The sequence below is a fragment of the Enhydra lutris genome, unplaced genomic scaffold (assembly GCF_002288905.1).
Source record: "Enhydra lutris kenyoni isolate GAN:26980312 unplaced genomic scaffold, ASM228890v2 scaffoldscaffold2, whole genome shotgun sequence".
NCBI lineage: Eukaryota > Metazoa > Chordata > Mammalia > Carnivora > Mustelidae > Enhydra > Enhydra lutris.
In genome coordinates, this window is record NW_019154086.1 from 52,779,507 (window position 1) to 52,798,145 (window position 18,639).

General features: G+C 39.4%; 1 protein-coding gene across 1 annotated transcript; it reads left to right on the forward strand.

Moving 5' to 3' along the window:
* Positions 1 to 6,266: 6,266 nt before the first annotated feature.
* LOC111146317 (fatty acid desaturase 3-like) lies at positions 6,267 to 9,877 on the forward strand. The gene is made up of 2 exons (XM_022501826.1): positions 6,267 to 6,333; positions 9,018 to 9,877. The coding sequence occupies exons 1-2, from the start codon at positions 6,267 to 6,269 to the stop codon at positions 9,605 to 9,607; spliced, it is 657 nt and encodes a 218-aa protein (XP_022357534.1). The 3' UTR covers positions 9,608 to 9,877.
* The last annotated feature ends 8,762 nt before the right edge of the window (positions 9,878 to 18,639 follow it).

The following is an 18,639-nucleotide window of genomic DNA, read 5'->3' on the forward strand; positions in this document are numbered from 1 at the left end:
CCTACACTTTGAAGAGTTTTGATCAGGAAGGGATGCTGTACTTTGTCAAATGCTTTTTCAGCATCTATTGAAAGTATCATATGGTTCTTGTTTTTTCTTTTATTGATGTGTTGTATCACATTGATTGATTTGCGGATGTTGAACCAAACTTGCAGCCCTGGAATAAATCCCACTTGGTCGTGGTGAATAATCCTTTTAATGTACTGTTGAATCCTATTGGCTAGTATTTTGGTGAGAATTTTTGCATCTGTGTTCATCAAGGATATTGGTCTGTAGTTCTCTTTTTTGATGGGATCCTTGTCTGGTTTTGGGATCAAGGTGATGCTGGCCTCATAAAATGAGTTTGGAAGTTTTCCTTCCATCTATTTTTTGGAACAGTTTCAGGAGAATAGGAATTAGTTCTTCTTTAAATGTTTGGTAGAATTCCCCCGGGAAGCCGTCTGGCCCTGGGCTTTTGTTTGTTTGGAGATTTTTGATGACTGTTTCAATCTCCTTACTGGTTATGGGTCTGTTCAGGCTTTCTATTTCTTCCTGGTTCAGTTGTGGTAGTTTATATGTCTCTAGGAATGCATCCATTTCTTCCAGATTGTCAAATTTGTTGGCGTAGAGTTGCTCATAGTATGTTCTTATAATTGTCTGTATTTCTTTGGTGTTCGTTGTGATCTCTCCTCTTTCATTCATGATTTTATTTATTTGGGTCCTTTCTCTTTTCTTTTTGATAAGTCTGGCCAGGGGTTTATCGATCTTATTAATTCTTTCAAAGAACCAGCTCCTAGTTTCGTTGATTTGTTCTATTGTTTTTTTGGTTTCTATTTCATTGATTTCTGCTCTGATCTTTATGATTTCTCTTCTCCTGCTGGGTTTAGGGTTTCTTTCTTGTTCTTTCTCTAGCTCTTTTAGGTGTAGGGTTAGGTTGTGTACCTGAGACCTTTCTTGTTTCTTGAGAAAGGCTTGTACCGCTATATATTTTCCTCTCAGGACTGCCTTTGTTGTGTCCCACAGATTTTGAACTGTTGTGTTTTCATTATCATTTGTTTCCATGAATTTTTTCAACTCTTCTTTAATTTCCTGGTTGACCCATTCATTCTTTAGAAGGATGCTGTTTAGTCTCCATGTATTTGGGTTCTTTCCAAATTTCCTCTTGTGATTGAGTTCTAGCTTCAGAGCATTGTGGTCTGAAAATATGCAGGGAATGATCCCAATCTTTTGATACCGGTTGAGACCTGATTTAGGACCAAGAATGTGATCTATTCTGGAGAATGTTCCATGTGCACTAGAGAAGAATGTGTATTCTGTTGCTTTGGGATGAAATGTTCTGAATATATCTGTGATGTCCATCTGGTCCAGTGTGTCATTTAAGGCCTTGATTTCCTTGTTGATCTTTTGCTTGGATGATCTGTCCATTTCGGTGAGGGGAGTGTTAAAGTCCCCTACGATTATTGTATTATTGTTGATGTGTTTCTTTGATTTTGTTATTAACTGGTTTATATAGTTGGCTGCTCCCACGTTAGGGGCATAGATATTTAAAATTGTTAGATCTTCTTGTTGGACAGATCCTTTGAGTATGATATAGTGTCCTTCCTCATCTCTTATTATAGTCTTTGGCTTAAAATCTAATTGATCTGATATAAGGATTGCCACTCCTGCTTTCTTCTGATGTCCATTAGCATGGTAAATTCTTTTCCACCCCCTCACTTTAAATCTCAAGGTGTCTTCGGGTTTAAAATGCGTTTCTTATAGGCAACATATAGATGGGTTTTGTTTTTTTATCCATTCTGATACCCTGTGTCTTTTGATTGGGGCATTTAGCCCATTAACATTCAGGGTAACTATTGAGAGATATGATTTTAGTGCCATTGTATTGCCTGTAAGGTGACTGTTATTGTATATTGTTTCTGTTCCTTTCTGATCTACTACTTTTAGGGTCTCTCTTTGCTTAGAGGACCCCTTTCAATATTTCCTGTAGAGCTGGTTTGGTGTTTGCAAATTCTTTCAGTTTTTGTTTGTCCTGGAAGCTTTTAATCTCTCCTTCTATTTTCAATGATAGCCTAGCTGGATATAGTATTCTTGGCTGCATGTTTTTCTCGTTTAGTGCTCTGAATATATCATGCCAGCTCTTTCTGGCCTGCCAGGTCTCTGTGGATAAGTCTGATGCCAATCTAATATTTTTTACCATTGTATGTTACAGACTTCTTTTCCCGGGCTGCTTTCAGGATCTTCTCTTTGTCACTAAGACTTGTAAATTTTACTATTAGGTGACGGGGTGTGGACCTATTCTTATTGATTTTGAGGGGGGTTCTCTGAACCTCCTGGATTCTGATGCTTGTTCCCTTTGCCATATTGGGGAAATTGTCTCCAGTAATTCTTTCCAGTATACCTTTTGCTCCCCTCTCTGTTTCCTCTTCTTCTGGGATCCCAATTATTCTAATGTTGTTTCGTCTTATGGTGTCACTTATCTCTCGAATTCTCCTCTCGTGGTCCAGTAGCTGTTTGTCCCTCTTTTGCTCATCTTCTTTATTCTCTGTCATTTGGTCTTCTATATCGCTAATTCTTTCTTCTGCCTCATTTATCCTAGCAGTGAGAGCGTCTATTTTTGATTGCATGTCATTAATAGCTTTTTTGATTTCAACTTGGTTAGATTTTAGTTCTTTTATTTCTCCAGAAAGGGCTTTTATGTCTCCAGAGAGGGTTTCTCTAATATCTTCCATGCCTTTTTCGAGCCCTGCTAAAACCTTGAGAATCGTCATTCTGAACTCTAGATCTGACATATTACCAATGTCTGTATTGATTAGGTCCCTAGCCTTTGGTACTGCCTCTTGTTCTTTTTTTTGTGGTGAAATTTTCCGCCTTGTCATTTTGTCCAGATAAGAGTATATGAAGGAGCAAGTAAAATACTAGAAGGGTGGCAACAACCCCTGGAAAATATGCTTTAACCAAATCAGAAGAGATCCCAAATCGTGAGGGGGGAGAAAGGGGATAAAAAGAGGTTCAGAAAAAAAAAAAAAAAAAAAAAAAAACAAATAAAAGAAGAAAATGAATAAAGAAAAACTATAAAAAGGAAAAAATATATTAGATAAACTAGTTAAAAAACGTTAAAAAAGAAAAGGGTAAAAGTTAAAAAAATTTAGCAGAAGAAGAGAAAAAAATTGAAAAAGAAAAAAAAAATTAACTGCAAGGCTAAAGAATCATGGGGAGAAAGCCATAAGCTCCGGCTTTGCTTTCTCCTCCTCTGGAATTCCGCTGCTCTCCTTGGTATTGAAACTGCACTCCTTGGTAGGTGAACTTGGTCCTGGCTGGGTTTCTTGTTGATCTTCTGGGGGAGGGGCCTGTTGTAGTGATTCTTAAGTGTCTTTGCCCCAGGCGGAGTTGCACTGCCCTTACCAGGGGCCAGGCTGAGTAATCCCCTCGGGTTTGCTTTCGGGAGCTTTTGTTCCCTGAGCGCTTTCTGTAGAGTTCCAGAGGGTGGGAATGAAGATGGCGGCCTCCCGTTCTCTGGCCCGGAAGAGCCGAGAGCCCGGGGCCGCACTCCTCAGTGTGCCCTCAGAGAACAGCGCCCAATTACTCCCTTCACCCTGCCTCCGGCCGCGCTCCGAGCTGACCGAGCCTGCGACCGGTTCAAGGTAACCCCGAGTTTAGAGCTCACTCCTCGGCTCTTCTCTGTAGCCGGCTTCCCCGTTCTAATACCTGTAAGCTCTGCGACACTCAGACACCCCCGATCCTTCTGTGACCCTGCGGGACCTGAGGCCATGCTGACCCCGCGTGGGCTTCACCCTGGTTAAGACTCTGGAGTGATGTCCCTCAGAGGAACAGACTTTTAAAAGTCCCGATTTTGTGCTCCGTTGCTCCGCCGCTTGCCGGGAGCCGGCCCCTCCCCCCGCGGTCTATCTTCCCGTCGCTTTGAATTCACTTCTCTGCCAGTCCTACCTTTCAGAAAGTGGTTGATTTTCTGTTTCTAGAATTGCAGTTCTTCTCTTCGATCTTCCGTTGGATTTGTAGGTGTTTGCAATCTTTAGATAAGCTATCTAGCTGATCTCCCGCTACCTGAAGTAGTCTCAGCCTGCTACTTCTCCGCCATCTTGACTCCTCCCCCGGGTTCATAAATATTTACAATTGTTATATCTCCTTGTTCTTTTTCCCTTTCTGACAATATAGTGTCATTCTTTGTCTCTTGTTAGTCTTTATTTTAAAGTCTACCTTGTCTAATATAAGTATTGCTACCCGGTTTTCCTTTCATTACCATTTGCATGATAAATGCTCTCCTATCTCTTTGCTTTTAATCTGCATGTGTCTTTAGGTCTGAAATGAGTCTCTAGTAGTCAGAATATCGATGGGTCCTTCTGTTTTTTATTCATTCTGTCACCCTGTGCTTTTTAATTGGAACATTTTGTCCATTTATATTCAAAGTAATTATTGATAGGTATGTACTTATTGCCATGTTGTCACCTGTTTTATGGTTATTTTTGTAGCTCTTCTCTGTTCCTTTCTTCTCTTGCTCTCTTTTCTCACAGTTTGCTTGCTTTCTTTAGTGATATACTTGGATTCCTTTCTCTTTATTTTTCATATATCTATTACTCATTTTTGATTTGTGGTTACCATTACATCTGCACATCTTATGCACATAACATCTTATGCACACATTATAGTCTATAATAAGTTGATAGTTGCTTAAATTTGAAGCTATTCCTTACTCCTTTCCCCTCCATGTTTTAGATATATGGTGTCATAATTTACATCCTTTACTTTGTGATCTCTTCACTGATTTTTATAGATATACTTAATTTTACTACTTTTGTGCTTTCTACTTTTCTTATTCCTCTTTACAGTCTATCTTTTCCACTCAAAAAGTCTCCTTTAACATTTCTTGTAGGGTGGTTTAGTGGTCATGAATTCCTTTAACTTTTGTTTTTCTGAAAAACTCTCTTTTCTTCTATTCTGAATGATAGCTTTTCTGGACAGAGTATTTTTAGCTGAAGTTTTTTTTTTTCCTTTCAACACTTTGAGTATAGCATGCCATTCTCTTTGGTCTGTAAAGTTTCTGCTGAAAAATCAGCTGATAGCCTCATGGTTTCCCTTGTATGTAACTGTTTTCTTTACTCTTGCTGCTTTTGAAATTATCACATCACCACTATTTTTGCCATTTTATTTCTGTGTGTCTTGATGTGGACCTCCTTGTGTTAGTTGGGGGCCCTCTATGCCTCCAGGATCTAGATTTTGGTTTCCTACCCCAAATTCAGGAATTTTTCAGCTATTATTTCTTCAAATAAGTTTTTTGTCCCATTTTATCTCTTATCTTTCTGGGATTCCTATAACATGGATATTATTACACTTGATGGTGTCACTAAGTTCCCTAAGTCTCTCTTCATTTTTTACTTTTTATTTTTTCTCCTGTTCAGCTTGATTGTTTTCCAATACTCTATCCACCAGATCACTGATCTGTTGCTGTTCTTTCTCTAGTCTACTATTTATTCCATCTAGTGTATTTTTAATTTCAGTTATTGAGTTCATCATTCTGATTGGTTCTTTTTAATGTTTTCTGTCTCTTTGTTAAGGGTCTCACTGAGGTCCTCCACTTTTTTCTCAAGTCCAGTGAGTATTATGACCACACTTTAAATTCTCTATCAGGCATATTATTATCTGTTTCATCTAGCTCTTTTGCTGTGATTTTGTTTCATTTGGGATACAGTCTCCTCATTTTATCTGATTCTCTGTGTTGTTTCTTTGTTAGGAAAGTCAGTTATGTTTCCTTGAATGGTCTTAAAAGTAATTGTCATGAAGAAGAGGTCCTGTAGTGCCCTGTAGTACAATGTTCCATTCACTAAAACCTGGCACTTCAGGGATGTCTCCTATGTATGTATGTGTGCCGTACTATTGTGGTTGAGCCACTTTTGTCTTCAGCATAGTCATCTTCTGCCTGGCTCTTTTGCCTGCTGTGGGCAGGATTTAGTCCCTGTGTTGTTAGTGGGCATGTCTGGGGCCACGTTGTGTTGAGCTGAGTCAGACCAGGAGTTTGCCATAGATGTAGTAGCACCAATGTGCCAGGTGCTTTCCCTATATTGTATCCTGAGAATTTTTTGTTTGTTTCTGAACCAGCCCACTGCTAGCACTCAATTGTATGGATGTGTGTGCTTGTTTTCTCCTCTCACCTGGAGTCCCGCTGGCCCCTATTGGGGCTGCTTGCACATTGCCAGGCTTCTGGCACTGTTTTGGATGTCTCCAGCCAAGTGCATATCAGAGGGGACAGGTCTGCAGGAGAACAAGAGGGTGACATGCACGGTGTTAGAAAGTCAGTGGACAGTGTTGTTGCTGTGCTAGTTTCTGCAGGTGTCCATGCATGTAGGCTGGGCAGGGGAGAGGGAAAGAGAACCTGCCAGTTCTTCTATTCCTGGAAAAGTCTCCCAATGATCTCTGTCCCTCCAGCACATGCTCTGAGATTAGTAAACAAATCTCCCTCCTGTATACCCCAGGTGTTTTTTCAAATTGCTGCCTCTATGCTGTTTCTCAGTGGGGCTCTTCGTTGTGATGTCTCATTAAGGGCAGGGACTCCACCCTCCCAGCTCTCCCAGAGCTGAACCCACTGATTTTTAAAGTTCCAGGTGTTAAGCCTGACTGAATGTGAGAACTCACAATATTTGGCCCCTTTGGTTTTCAAAGCCAAATATTGGAGCAGGAGGGAGGTTCATCTTCCCTCAACCTGAAGTGCCTGGGGTGTCTGTTTCTTTCTTCTCTTTATAATCACAACATCCTTCCCTCCAGTGGACAGTCCTCTGGGTCCATTTAGCTCCATACCGCATCTCTGCCCTTCCTACATTCTTCAATGTGGCCTCTTCTCTACATTTAGTGGCAGAAAGTCTATTCTGTCAGTCTTCATGTCACTTTCTGGGTTATTTACACTGACATGGGTGTTATCTAGTTGTATCCACAGGAAGAGGTGAGTTTAGCCTTGTCCCAACCCACCATCTTCCCTGAAAGTCTGAAAGCTTTTTTAAAATTTTTTAAAAGTTTTATTTATTTATTTATTTTAGAGAGAGAGAGTATGAGTGAGGGAGGAAGTTGGGCGGGGAGACAAGTAGACTGTGCGCTGAGGGCAGTCCAGATGAGGGGCTCAATCCCGTGACCCTGAGATTGTGACCTGAACCAAAACCAAGAGTCAGATGCTTAAACAACTGAGTCACCCAACCACTCCAGAAAGCTTTTTTTTTTAAACAATATTGTTGAGATATAATTCATAGACCAGAAAATTGAGCATTTAAAGTACACAATTTTGTGTTTTCTTTCTATATTCACAGAATTGTGCAGCCATCATCACGATCTAATTCAAGAACATTTTCATCACCTCAAAAATAAACTTATCCATTAACAGTTACTTCATTTCTTTCCACCCAGAGCCACAGGTAACCATTGATCTATTTCCTCTTTCTATGGGTTTGCCTTTTCTGGACAGCTCATATAAATGGAATCATACAATATGTAGTCATTTGTAACTGGCTTCTTTCAATGAGCATAGTATTTTCAAGGTTTATTCATATTTTAGCATGTATCAATAATACATTCCTGTTTATTTTCAAACAAGAGTCCACTGTGTAGACATACTCCATTTTATTTGTCCATTCATCAACTGATGGATATTTGGGTTATATCCACTTTTCGCTACTATAAATAATATTGCTATGAACATTTGTGTACCAGTTTTGTGTGAACATACGTTTTCATTTCTTTTGGGTATAGACTTAGGAGTGAAATTGTTGAGTCATATGGTAAATTTATGTTTAACATTTTCAGGAACTGCCCAAATGGTTTTCCAAATGTACTATTTTACATTCCCATCAGCAACATATGAGGGTTCCAATTTCTCCACATCCAGTAGGACCCATTCTTATATCTTACTACATGAAACAGTTCAATAAAGGGGGATTTCATTGAAACGTGAAATACAAGGAAGACTTTCCAAAAGTTAACTTGTAGTGCTGGTGAATTTTTCTACAATGACAAAGGAAAAGTTCTATATACCTGATATTTGGCCAGTTTAAGTCCTGCTCTGGAGAACATCTCATCAACATCAGAGGTGCTTTCTCCAAATGAATATTATCATCACTTTCATAGCCATTACTATTTTTTTAAAAAAATACCAAAACTAGTGGTCATTAACCACGTTGAAAGGTTACATTTTGTCCACAATCAATGTAAGATGGACTTTCTATCTAAATTTTCTAAATGGCAGACATTTCAAATAATGTTCTCCACATTTCCCTCCAAAAAACAAAAAAACCAAAACCATCTCCTGGCAAAACTGGGCATTGTGTACCTAAAGTCTGTAATCTCTAAGTCTTTGACATAAAAATGTTTACTTTAGATATTACAACATATTTCATGGTGTCTAGCAAAATGCTGCACATTAGGAACTTGGTAAACACTTAAGGGAGGAAGGAGGGAGAGAGGGAAGAAAAAAGAAGGTAAAGAAAAGGGAAGGAAGAAAGGAAGAGAATGAAGGAAGTCAATTAAGAAATTTAAGGATGCCCCTGGGAAACAAAGTAATTCACTAGAGTATAAGCATATTCAGAAAGTGTACAAAAATTAAGTACCTCCAAAGTGTACTGTACAATACCATAATATATGAAGCTTCATCAATATCTGTCTATGTATGACTAGAGATGATTATAGTTGAATTTAAATAACCCGATAGATACTTGTTTCAATGACTAATAGAAATCTGGGATCTAGGGAAATGATAATACATTATTTCTAGACTCATCACAAAAGCTTATGGGGAGGACTGGGCACCAAACTTAAACAGATGAGTATAAGAAAGTGTTACTGCTGAATGGGATAAAAGAGAGAAAGTTCTAAAAATTATAACCCTTGAGAACTTGTAGAAAAATATGACTTTGCAAACTAAATTGAAATTCCCAGATATAAAGCTGAGAGATTCCAACAGCCATCACTTTCAGTCTTAGGAAAACTCTCACCATTAGTCTGTGTGAAAGGAGAAATATACATAAAGTAGAGACACAATGATTAAGGGATCAAGAGACATGAGTGTAGAAGAGTTCTTTTCAATACCAAGAACTCTTTCTTCCTGATCGGCCCACTGCTGCTCACCCTGGTGAACTTCGAGGTGGAAAATCTGGCCTACATGCTGGTGTGCATGCAGTGGATGGACTTGCTGTGGGCCGCCAGCTTCTACTCCCGCTTCTTCCTGTGCTACGCCCCCTTCTACGGCCTCCCTGGGGCCCTGCTCCTCTTCGTTGCTGTCAGGGTCCTGGAGAGCCACTGGTTCGTGTGGATCACGCAGATGAACCACATCCCCAAGGAGATTGGCCACGAGAAGCACCGGGACTGGGCCAGCTCTCAGCTGGCGGCTACCTGCAATGTGGAGCCCTCGCTCTTCATCGACTGGTTCAGCGGCCACCTCAACTTCCAGATCGAGCACCACCTCTTCCCCACTATGCCGAGGCACAACTACCGCAGGGTGGCCCCGCTGGTCAAGGCACTGTGTGCCAAGCACGGCCTCAACTACGAGGTGAAGCCCTTCCTGACCGCCCTGGTGGACATCATTGGGTCACTGAAGAAGTCTGGCGACGTCTGGCTGGAAGCCTACCTCCACCAGTGAGGGCAGCACCCCGGGCCCCGGCCGCCACCAAGCTGGCCCAGGCAGTCTTGACACGTCCGCCCCCCTCCCCACCTGGCCTAGGGGGCCCTGCCCACTCTTCTGGATCTGCTGTCCTCACCTTAGCCCCCTCACCTGTGTGCTTGGCAGCCCTAAGGCCATGGCTCTTGGCCAAACAGGACCAGGGCTAGGGGGATGGTACATAAAGCCACACAGCATGGCATGTTTTCCTAGAGCAAAAATTTAGGGAAAACTGTTATTTTTATATAAAAACAAACCCAGATACATGAAAAAAAAAAAAAAAAAAAAAAAAAGAAGAGTTCTTTTCAATACCAAAACTATATAACAGACATCAAGAGATCATTGTGTGAGAAACAAGCCTCTCCTCAAATATCAAATGCCCACATCCTTTAAGCCAGTCTTCTCCTTTAACAACCTTCCATCATCTAGAGTTCAAACTGTAAAGAATTCAACAAACTAATATGTATGAAGTACTGTATTTACTCCTTCCAGGTGTATTTGTATTTTATTTAGGGTCAGTACCTTCTGGCCAAGTAAATGACGTTCATTGGTACTCACCAAAGTGTTAGTGAGTGTCAGATAAAGAGATGCATTTTGAGTAGTCTGGGGAAGAAGTGTGGAGAATATGGCAGACAGGACCTCAAGAACCCCTGAGAACATGCACCACAGTCACCCTCACCAACTATTGCCAAGTAATTGCTACACATGTGATTGGGGGGAAACATGCTATGTACTAAGTAGATACTGAAGCTATCAATTAATCGTACTACAGAGACACGATAGGTTATTGAAGGACCAAGAAAATTTGAGGAAGTGTAGAATGTTGGCAAGGGAAGAATCCATGAGTCAATTCTAGTTCCTAGAGTCGGAGTCAGGAGACATGGATTTGAGGCCAACTATGACAAAATATTTGTATAATTCATGTTTTGTTTGTGTTGTTATCTACAGTGTTAAAGCATCATTTTTTAGAAGGTAAAATCATGTTACTCATACAAATACAAAATGAACCCATGTCCCAGATTTTAATGAGGGAGCCAGTAAGATAAAACAACTAGTTCAAAAGAGAACTCAAAGGCCACACAACCATAGTCAGATAAGGAATGCTGAACCTATAAATGCAAAACAAGTACAACTGATCTGTAGCCATAGGGTGGTAATCAGTTGCACTCTATCAGATGCATTTCTTTTTTTTAAAATATTTTATTTATTTATTTGACAGACAAAGGTCACAATTAGGCAGAGAGGCAGGTGGGGGGGGGGAGGGGGCGGGGGGAAGCACGCTCCCCACTGAGCAGAGAGCCCTATGTGGGGCTGGATCCCAGAACCCTGGGATCATGACCTGAGCCAAAGGCAGAGGCTTTAATCCACTGAGCCACCCAGGCACCCCTATCAGCTGCATTTCTATAGATAGGAATTTTTTGCTTTACTAGCAGTCTTTTATAAATTAACCTTTATCTTGGCAAAGTTATAAAGTATCCCTATCAAATATTAAGAACTAATGAGGGTACCCACCAAATTTTACTCTTTCACAATTTTTCCTTATAGTAGGTTAGACGATCTCTCAGGCTCTTTCTAATCCTAATATTCAATTAGTTTCTATAATCAATAAAGGGAAAAGTAAAGAGAAGAAAAAAGAGTAAATCAATGAACTGAGATGTCTTAAAAAAAAAAAAAACTTGCACACTGGTAATCTAGTCTTGTCAGTAATAACCTTCCTCTTATCTCACATTCCAGAATTGTGTACTTACTATTACTAGATACCATACTAGTTTCAACAGAAAGGGGAAAAAACATAAATCACAACAGACTCTACATTTATTATACTCATGGATAAATAGCAAAACCTTCATCACATACTCATGGGATGCCAATGAAATACCATGATCCTTGGTTGAAGTAAAATTTGTTCTTGGTTAGACTGACAAGAATAATTAATGCTTCTATAGAACAAGACCTGATCCTAGTTACTTTATGTCACATGAAAGAAAATTCCCTTATCCATTCCTCCCTTGTCTGTGGTTAATATATTGAGTTATGAATCACACAATGACAGCCCTGCAGAGACAGGCGACATGGGGGCTGAGCTAACCCTGCAACACGAAGCACACAGCCAGGGCTGCTGGAAATAGCATGTTCACCTTCCCAGAGTATACCTGAGCAGAATTTCTGAAAGAGGTTTTTATTCAAGAGAAGGATATCCTCCCCCCGCCAAAAAAAGAGTGAGAAGGATATCCAGGCTCTTCTGAGGCCAGAGGTTAAAGTAGCATTTGTGTGCTCTCTAGCCAGATAGACCCCTCTCCCATGCACACCCATTCTTTTTTTGTTTCTCTCTCTCCAATTAGGGCATGCCATCTAGAAGCAGGACACACCATGAGTGCTATGGCTGAAAGGAACAATTACATGGAGCTCACACAGAAGTTGTTTAAATTAGTATCTTTAAATTTGATAACATTTATTAAATACTTCCTCTATGTCAGGCACACTATAGTCATTATCTCATTTAATCCACCCAACCAGCCCATGAGGTAGGCTCTGATATTATCTCATCTTATAAGTGAAGATCTTGATTAATTTGCCTGAAGTCCCATAGCTAAAAAATGGCAAAATCAGGGCTCAAACCTGGGACTGGCTGATAGGAGACTCCACACTGTTAAGCACTGGGCACATAGCTTCATGCCCACCATTCCTCCCTAGTGAGCCCTAACCATACTCAATGGCAGGTAAAGAGAAATCCTAATTCCCTCAGAAAGATTATTTTCTAGTCCTCTGTGCTGAGCATGGCCAGGTACTCTGTCCAGGCTGCAGTAAACTTCCATCCAGTAAACTGCTCAGCCTCCTGCTCAGTGTCATTTTTTCCCCTCAAGGAGCCCTCCCTAATGAAGAGAGGGAAACAAGATTTGCTTTTATTTTTTAAACCAAAGTTTGTTCTGGACAGTAGGGTTTTCCTTGGGCAGAATAAGTAGATACCATGAGGTCCCAGAATTCGTTGCAAGATTTCACAACCCTATGTATTAGAATTCCACAATTCCCACTATAAGAAATTCTTTCCTTTGTAGCAAGCATCTCTAGGCAATGGAATTAGATCAGATTTTGAAGGAAGACAAATCTCACCAGCATCCTTTACCAACTGTGTAAGTTCCTGACCTCTCCTGAGACCATTTTGTCACCTGTGAAAGGATAACATAGTGACCGAGAAAAGTTGGTTGTTTAAATTTACCCCTTTAAATGTGAATTTATCTGAAATTACTACCATTTTATTGTGACTTAATTTATAAGATAGTCTTTCTCTTCAATAGATCTTGCGGAAATGGCTGTTTTGGTAGAAAAGGAAAACTCAAAAATTGAAAGAATAAAAAGAGAGGTGACAAAATTATCAAAAATACTGTTTCTCTGGGGCACCTGGGTAGCTCAGGTGGTTAAGCATCTGCCTTTGGCTCAGGTCATGATCCCACCATCCTGGGATTGGGCCCTGTATCAGGCTCTCTGCTCAGTAAGGAGCCTGTTTCTCCCTCTTCCTCCGCTGCCCTCCCCTCCACCCCCATGACACTCCCTGTCAAATAAATAAATAAAATCTTAAAAAAAAAAAAAAAACAGTTTCCCTAAATCACAAAAATCACCTCAAAAGGATTTCTTCAAAATCTACATCACATGTGATAAAGAGAGGAGATGAGAGAAAGGACTTAATACAAAGGATTTGATGATGCAAAGGACACTAAAGTATATGTTTATTGCCTGGACAAAATCTCTTCTCAGATTGTGCAATATCACCTTCAGCATTTATATACATCTTGGACACAGCAGATCTTCAGGACTACTCAGAGCCCTAGGGCAACATTATATTTAAATAGTCATCACTGTATCTTTAAAATGGAGATGCTTCATTGATATTTCATTGTTTTTCACTTACAAAAAAAAGATAGCTGGTACATCAATCAGTTAGCAGAATAACACAGCAGTGAGTCAAAAGACTAACTATAAGCCCAGAAGACTATTGAGGTTAAAAAAAAAAAAAAAAAGCAATATAGGAACCATCATCTATCATTTCCCCTTCCAGCCCAACTTGTCACCAATATCACTCCCCCACACACATACACTCATGTCCAGTATTTTTTACTATAACAAAGGAATAGAAGGCATAACTAAACTATGTGTATGGCTGTGTACGATTCACTTCTCTGTTAATTAAGACTGGTGTCTTGCATTGTTGGACTCCCAGGGATTCCCCAAGGCCCAACCTGTCACTAGCTCTGTATCACTTCTTTTCCACTGCTCAGTGTCTTTTCTCCCTGATGCCCATATTGGAAAGAAATTAAAAAATAATTATAATGGATGAGTCTATTTTGTTTGTGCTTCAAAGAGCTTCTGGAAATAAAGCCCAATAGAGGAAGAACATTACTAGGATGATTCTACATTTAACCAAGATCTGTGGGCTCCCAGTTGAGAAAAATGGCCTAAACATCACAGTGAATATTTATCGAGAGCTTACAGGTATGCAAATACTGGGTTTTTATTTTTCCAGGCAGTCACAACTTCAGACAGAAACAAAGGCACCTTTTTATTGAGGAAAAAAGCATTGGGGTAGAAGTAAAAAAAAAAACAGGGATTCTCTTCCAGAATCCAATATATTCCACTTCAACCCCTTCTGAGTTCTTCCCTCTGAATTGGGTCTACCTGGCTGCCTCAAAGTGTTATGGTGAGAATCAAGAGAGATCCTATTTAGAAAAATGCTTTATAATCTGTTAAGTATTAGGGAAATATTAAACTGCACATAAAATTGTTATAACAAAAATAAACATACCCTGGAAATTTAATGAAACCAAGACGAATGCCAGTATTGCAAATAATTCCCCCCATCTTAAAAAATGTACAACAGCAAGAGACAAAGCAAATATTTAAGTAAAACTTTCAGGATCTGTGTAGTTAGCTATACTCACCCACTAGCAAATCATCTCACTACTCCACCTCAATCTCCCAGTACACATCTCCAATCCATAGCTCAGCAAAAGTACAATATATGTCAATTTCCAGTATCGCTTATGAACATCAGAAAATGCAACATCAAACCCACTCATGTCAAAAGCTGAAGAATGGTGGCAGACAGGGTGTTTCCAAAGATAAGTGTAATTAGCACACAATGCCACAACTTCTCTCAAATTATTTCTACCAGTCTAACCCTTCCAGTCTATCTCACAAGTGTGATATGGTGTGAGAGTACCCTGGGGAACAAGGAGTATTTCTTCCCTACCTCCAAATTTCCAAGGTGGGAATGATGGGTATTCTAATTATTAGAAACATGCTTTAACTATTGAAAATAAGGAAAACTATATAGACTAAATGCTAAATGCTATTTAAATTGCATCATATAGACTAAGTGCTAAATGCTATTTAAATTGCATCATTTAAAAATGCAACAGTTTAATGAAAGTAGAAAAATTTATAACGTGAAATTTTTTTTGTATTTTAATGTAAGTTAAACCAATAACAACACCTTATCACACCATTTCTACCTGGCTGACATTTTTTGTGCTATCTACACGTAAATGTCAATATATGTCATTTTGCTTCACTTGTGGCAAATACTCCCTTTGGGGTAGCTCCGTGTTTCACATTGATTACTATTTCTCTGATAACTATACCCAACACATAAGAGTAGGTTCTATAAGCTATGTCTGAGAACCTATCTCCAGTTGTATTTGATTAATCTAATGGACATCTATACCTAAATTCTCTCCTAAGAATTTATATTTTTGAGCTAATGGGGTAGAATTACTTTGGGCCAAGTATTGGTGCTTTGGAGAAACTGTCTATTAACTAAGGTCTCTAGAGCCTCCCTAGAAACTATTCCTCTCAACAGCTGCTTATTCAATTCTTGCTTGAATCTGTAAAATAAGTCTAGTGTGTGTCTATTGAATTCCTTTTCAGCTTAAGTCTTTTAAAGTTAACATAGCTACTTGCAATAAAGAATTCTAATATAGAAATTACTATGTAAGTTTATTTTTCCTTTGCTTATTGTAGTTGGCAGAATTCTAAAATGACCACTTGGGATTCCCACACCCTGGTATATACTCCCTGTATAATCCCCTCCCCTTGAGTGAAGGTAAAACCTGTGAATAGGATATCATTCCTGTGATTAGGGTAGTAATCAGTTGACTTTAACTTAATAAAAAAGGAGATCCTCCTGGGTGTACCTGACCCAATCAAGTAAGCTTTTAAAGGACGTTGGCACCTTTCCAAAGTTATAGAGATTTGAAGGGCCTATGGATAGGTCATGTGACAATGAAGGGTAAGTGGCCTCTGGAACCTGAGTATAGCATTTGGCTGAGAGCCAGCAGGAATGTGAGAACCTCAGTCCTACAACCACAACCACCACAAGACTGAATTCTGCCAAAAATCACATAAGCATGAAGACTCCAAGCTCCAGGAAAGAATATAACCTAGTCAACACTTTGATCTTTGAGAAAAGACCTAGCTAGCCAAGACCCAGAATCCTGACCCACAAAAACTGTGAGATAATAAATTTATGTCACTTGTAAGCCACTAACTTTGTGAGAATTTGTTATACAGCAATAGAAAAACCAATACACATATCTATTATTTTGTCTGAGATTACTTGTGCTTTCTTTTCCTATGTCTGCAATTATTTGAAAATTGTCATAACTTTCAGTGACTATACCACTGAAACAATCTCTTACTTTATGCTCTCTCTCTTCTTTTCCCTTCTCCTATCTCTTCCATTGACACCTCTGTCCATACTTGGTTCAGCATTCCTGAGAGGCTGGGCCAATCAGCCAGGGTCAGGAGAAAAGAAAGAAATTGTGGTTCAGAACCTTGGACAGTAGCCCATGTGCTGCCCACCAATCCCTTCATCCATACCTGTGCTCTTCATCTTGGCTAGTTATAGTTCCCTCAAGCATATGAATTATGTTGTGCTATCTGTCGTTCTTTCTGTTTCATGATATCTGTCCTGAAAACCTACAATTAGAAAATCAGTGGAGGAATAAGACCTCTACACAGGTCATTGTTTGCCTTTGTTCATCATTTACACCTATTTTTCCCAGGAAATTTTCTGTACTAGTCCAGCTTGCACTGATTTTTCTCACACATTATGTTTTACAGTACTTGTATACATTATACAGCTGACATAGATTACCTTAATTCCTTCCCCCCATTGACTGTTCTCTTTTCTTAACATGGTTATAACTAATTCCTTAGGGGAAGGAACCATATTTTGTACATTAGTATAACTTTGAATACAGATTGGTCTTTACTGGTTGATGGGCAATACATAATATCATTATCTTTTGTCTCAGAGAAAAAACTAAAAAAAAAAATTGATGAGGAAGGATTTCCAACTACTGGTCATACTTCCTATATAATCCTCTCGGTGTGGACAGGACCTGTGAATATAATGGGAATTAAAACCACCAAATTATGATTTCGTGACACATCTATTCATTAAATTCTATCTTAGATCCAGTTCTAAAAAGATAAGGACTGGCTTTGAAGAACTGAAGAAATAAACTCATAGACACTGAGCAGTTCTATGCCCAAACTTCCTCAAACACCAAAATCATATGACTAACACAGAGACAAAGGGTTACATCAGAGTGAACAAATTTCCCTGGGGACTCCTCCTGTTTCTTGGGGGTGGGGTGTCGAGAGGGCTGGTGTTCACAGTCAGCATGAGGAAAGGAATAAACCAGATCAGAGTATTTGAAAAAGAATCTCCCAAGATTTTATTTAGTCCCTACAGGAATAGCCATGAAAATGCCCAGAAACAACCTAAGCTTCCAGATAGGGAAAATTATGCTCCTTAACGAGCAGCGTTATACAGATTCATTGTAAGGATTCTGAGTACTGAAATTCTTGCTTATGTGGATCCCTCTATTTCTGAATGTCTGCCTCAGGTTACACAACTCTTTATCTGACTGCATTGCATGACCTAAGCATTTTGTATTTCTGTCAATTTAAGGGTATTCTGACAACAGGCATGACTATATTGTGCCATACATTTAGAGAGGTTAGTTCTTTAGTTACTATACAATCTTTTCAAAGCTTACAAGAAAATAAAAATTTGTCTTCAAGAAAAGGTGGTGCATGTAAACATGTAATACAACATGAGAAGTGACACAACAGAAATATGAACAAATTTCTGTGGTAGAATAGACAAGGGGAACCCCCATTCCTGTAACTGCCAGGGAAGATTTTAGGTTAGAAGTTAAATAACAGAATAAATTGGGAAAATCATATGAATAGAAGTTTAAAAAGTTAGATATTTTGTGGGGGGATATTGAAATAGAGGAAGCTATGCTTGTGGGGAAAGGGAGTATATGGGAAATCTCTTGACCTTCCTCAATTTTGCTCTGAATGTAAAACATCTTTTTAAAGTCTTTATTAAAAAGCAAATGAGTAAACAATTAAATATCAAGAATTTGGATAATTTTACAAATGGCACCTCACCAAAAAATAAATACATAAAAATTTCTGAACTAAAACATTTAATGTGGGGGAAACCCCAAGATTTATTAAAAAGACTGCATGTGCCAAGGACCTGTTAAGAACGGTGAGGACGGGGGCACCTGGGTGACTGAGTTGTTTAAGGGACTGTCTCTTGATTTTGGCTCAGGTCATGATCTCAGGATCATTAGATCAAGCCCCACATCCAGCTCCAGGCTCAGCATGTAGTCTGCTTGAGAGTCTCTTTCCCTCTCCTTCTGCCCCTCCCCTCCTTTACCCTTTACCCCCTCACACTCAGTAAATAAATAAATAAAATCTAAAAAACAAAACAATGGAACAGTGAGGGTAAGGAGTCTTGTTACTGAGTTTAGAGTCAGATGGCATTGCCTGTCTTTCCCCAGACCATTTTCCATACTTCTCTTCTACAGGGACCACTCTTGAGTGGGTTTTTTTTTTTTTTTTTTTTTTTTTTTTAATGTCAGACTAGGATGACACTGATCCAAACAGACACCAACACAGAATTGCAGAGGAAGCCCCACTGAGTCGGCGGCTGGCAA

What these genes read in the sequence shown, in the direction of transcription:
- LOC111146317 (XM_022501826.1), top strand. Translation starts at nt 6,267, where the DNA reads ATGCACGGTGTTAGAAAGTCAGTGGACAGTGTTGTTGCTGTGCTAGTT. An exon ending in TTCTGCAGGTGTCCATGCAT is followed by an intron (nt 6,334 to 9,017) that starts GTAGGCTGGGCA and finishes ACAATGATTAAG; the next exon opens with GGATCAAGAGACATGAGTGT.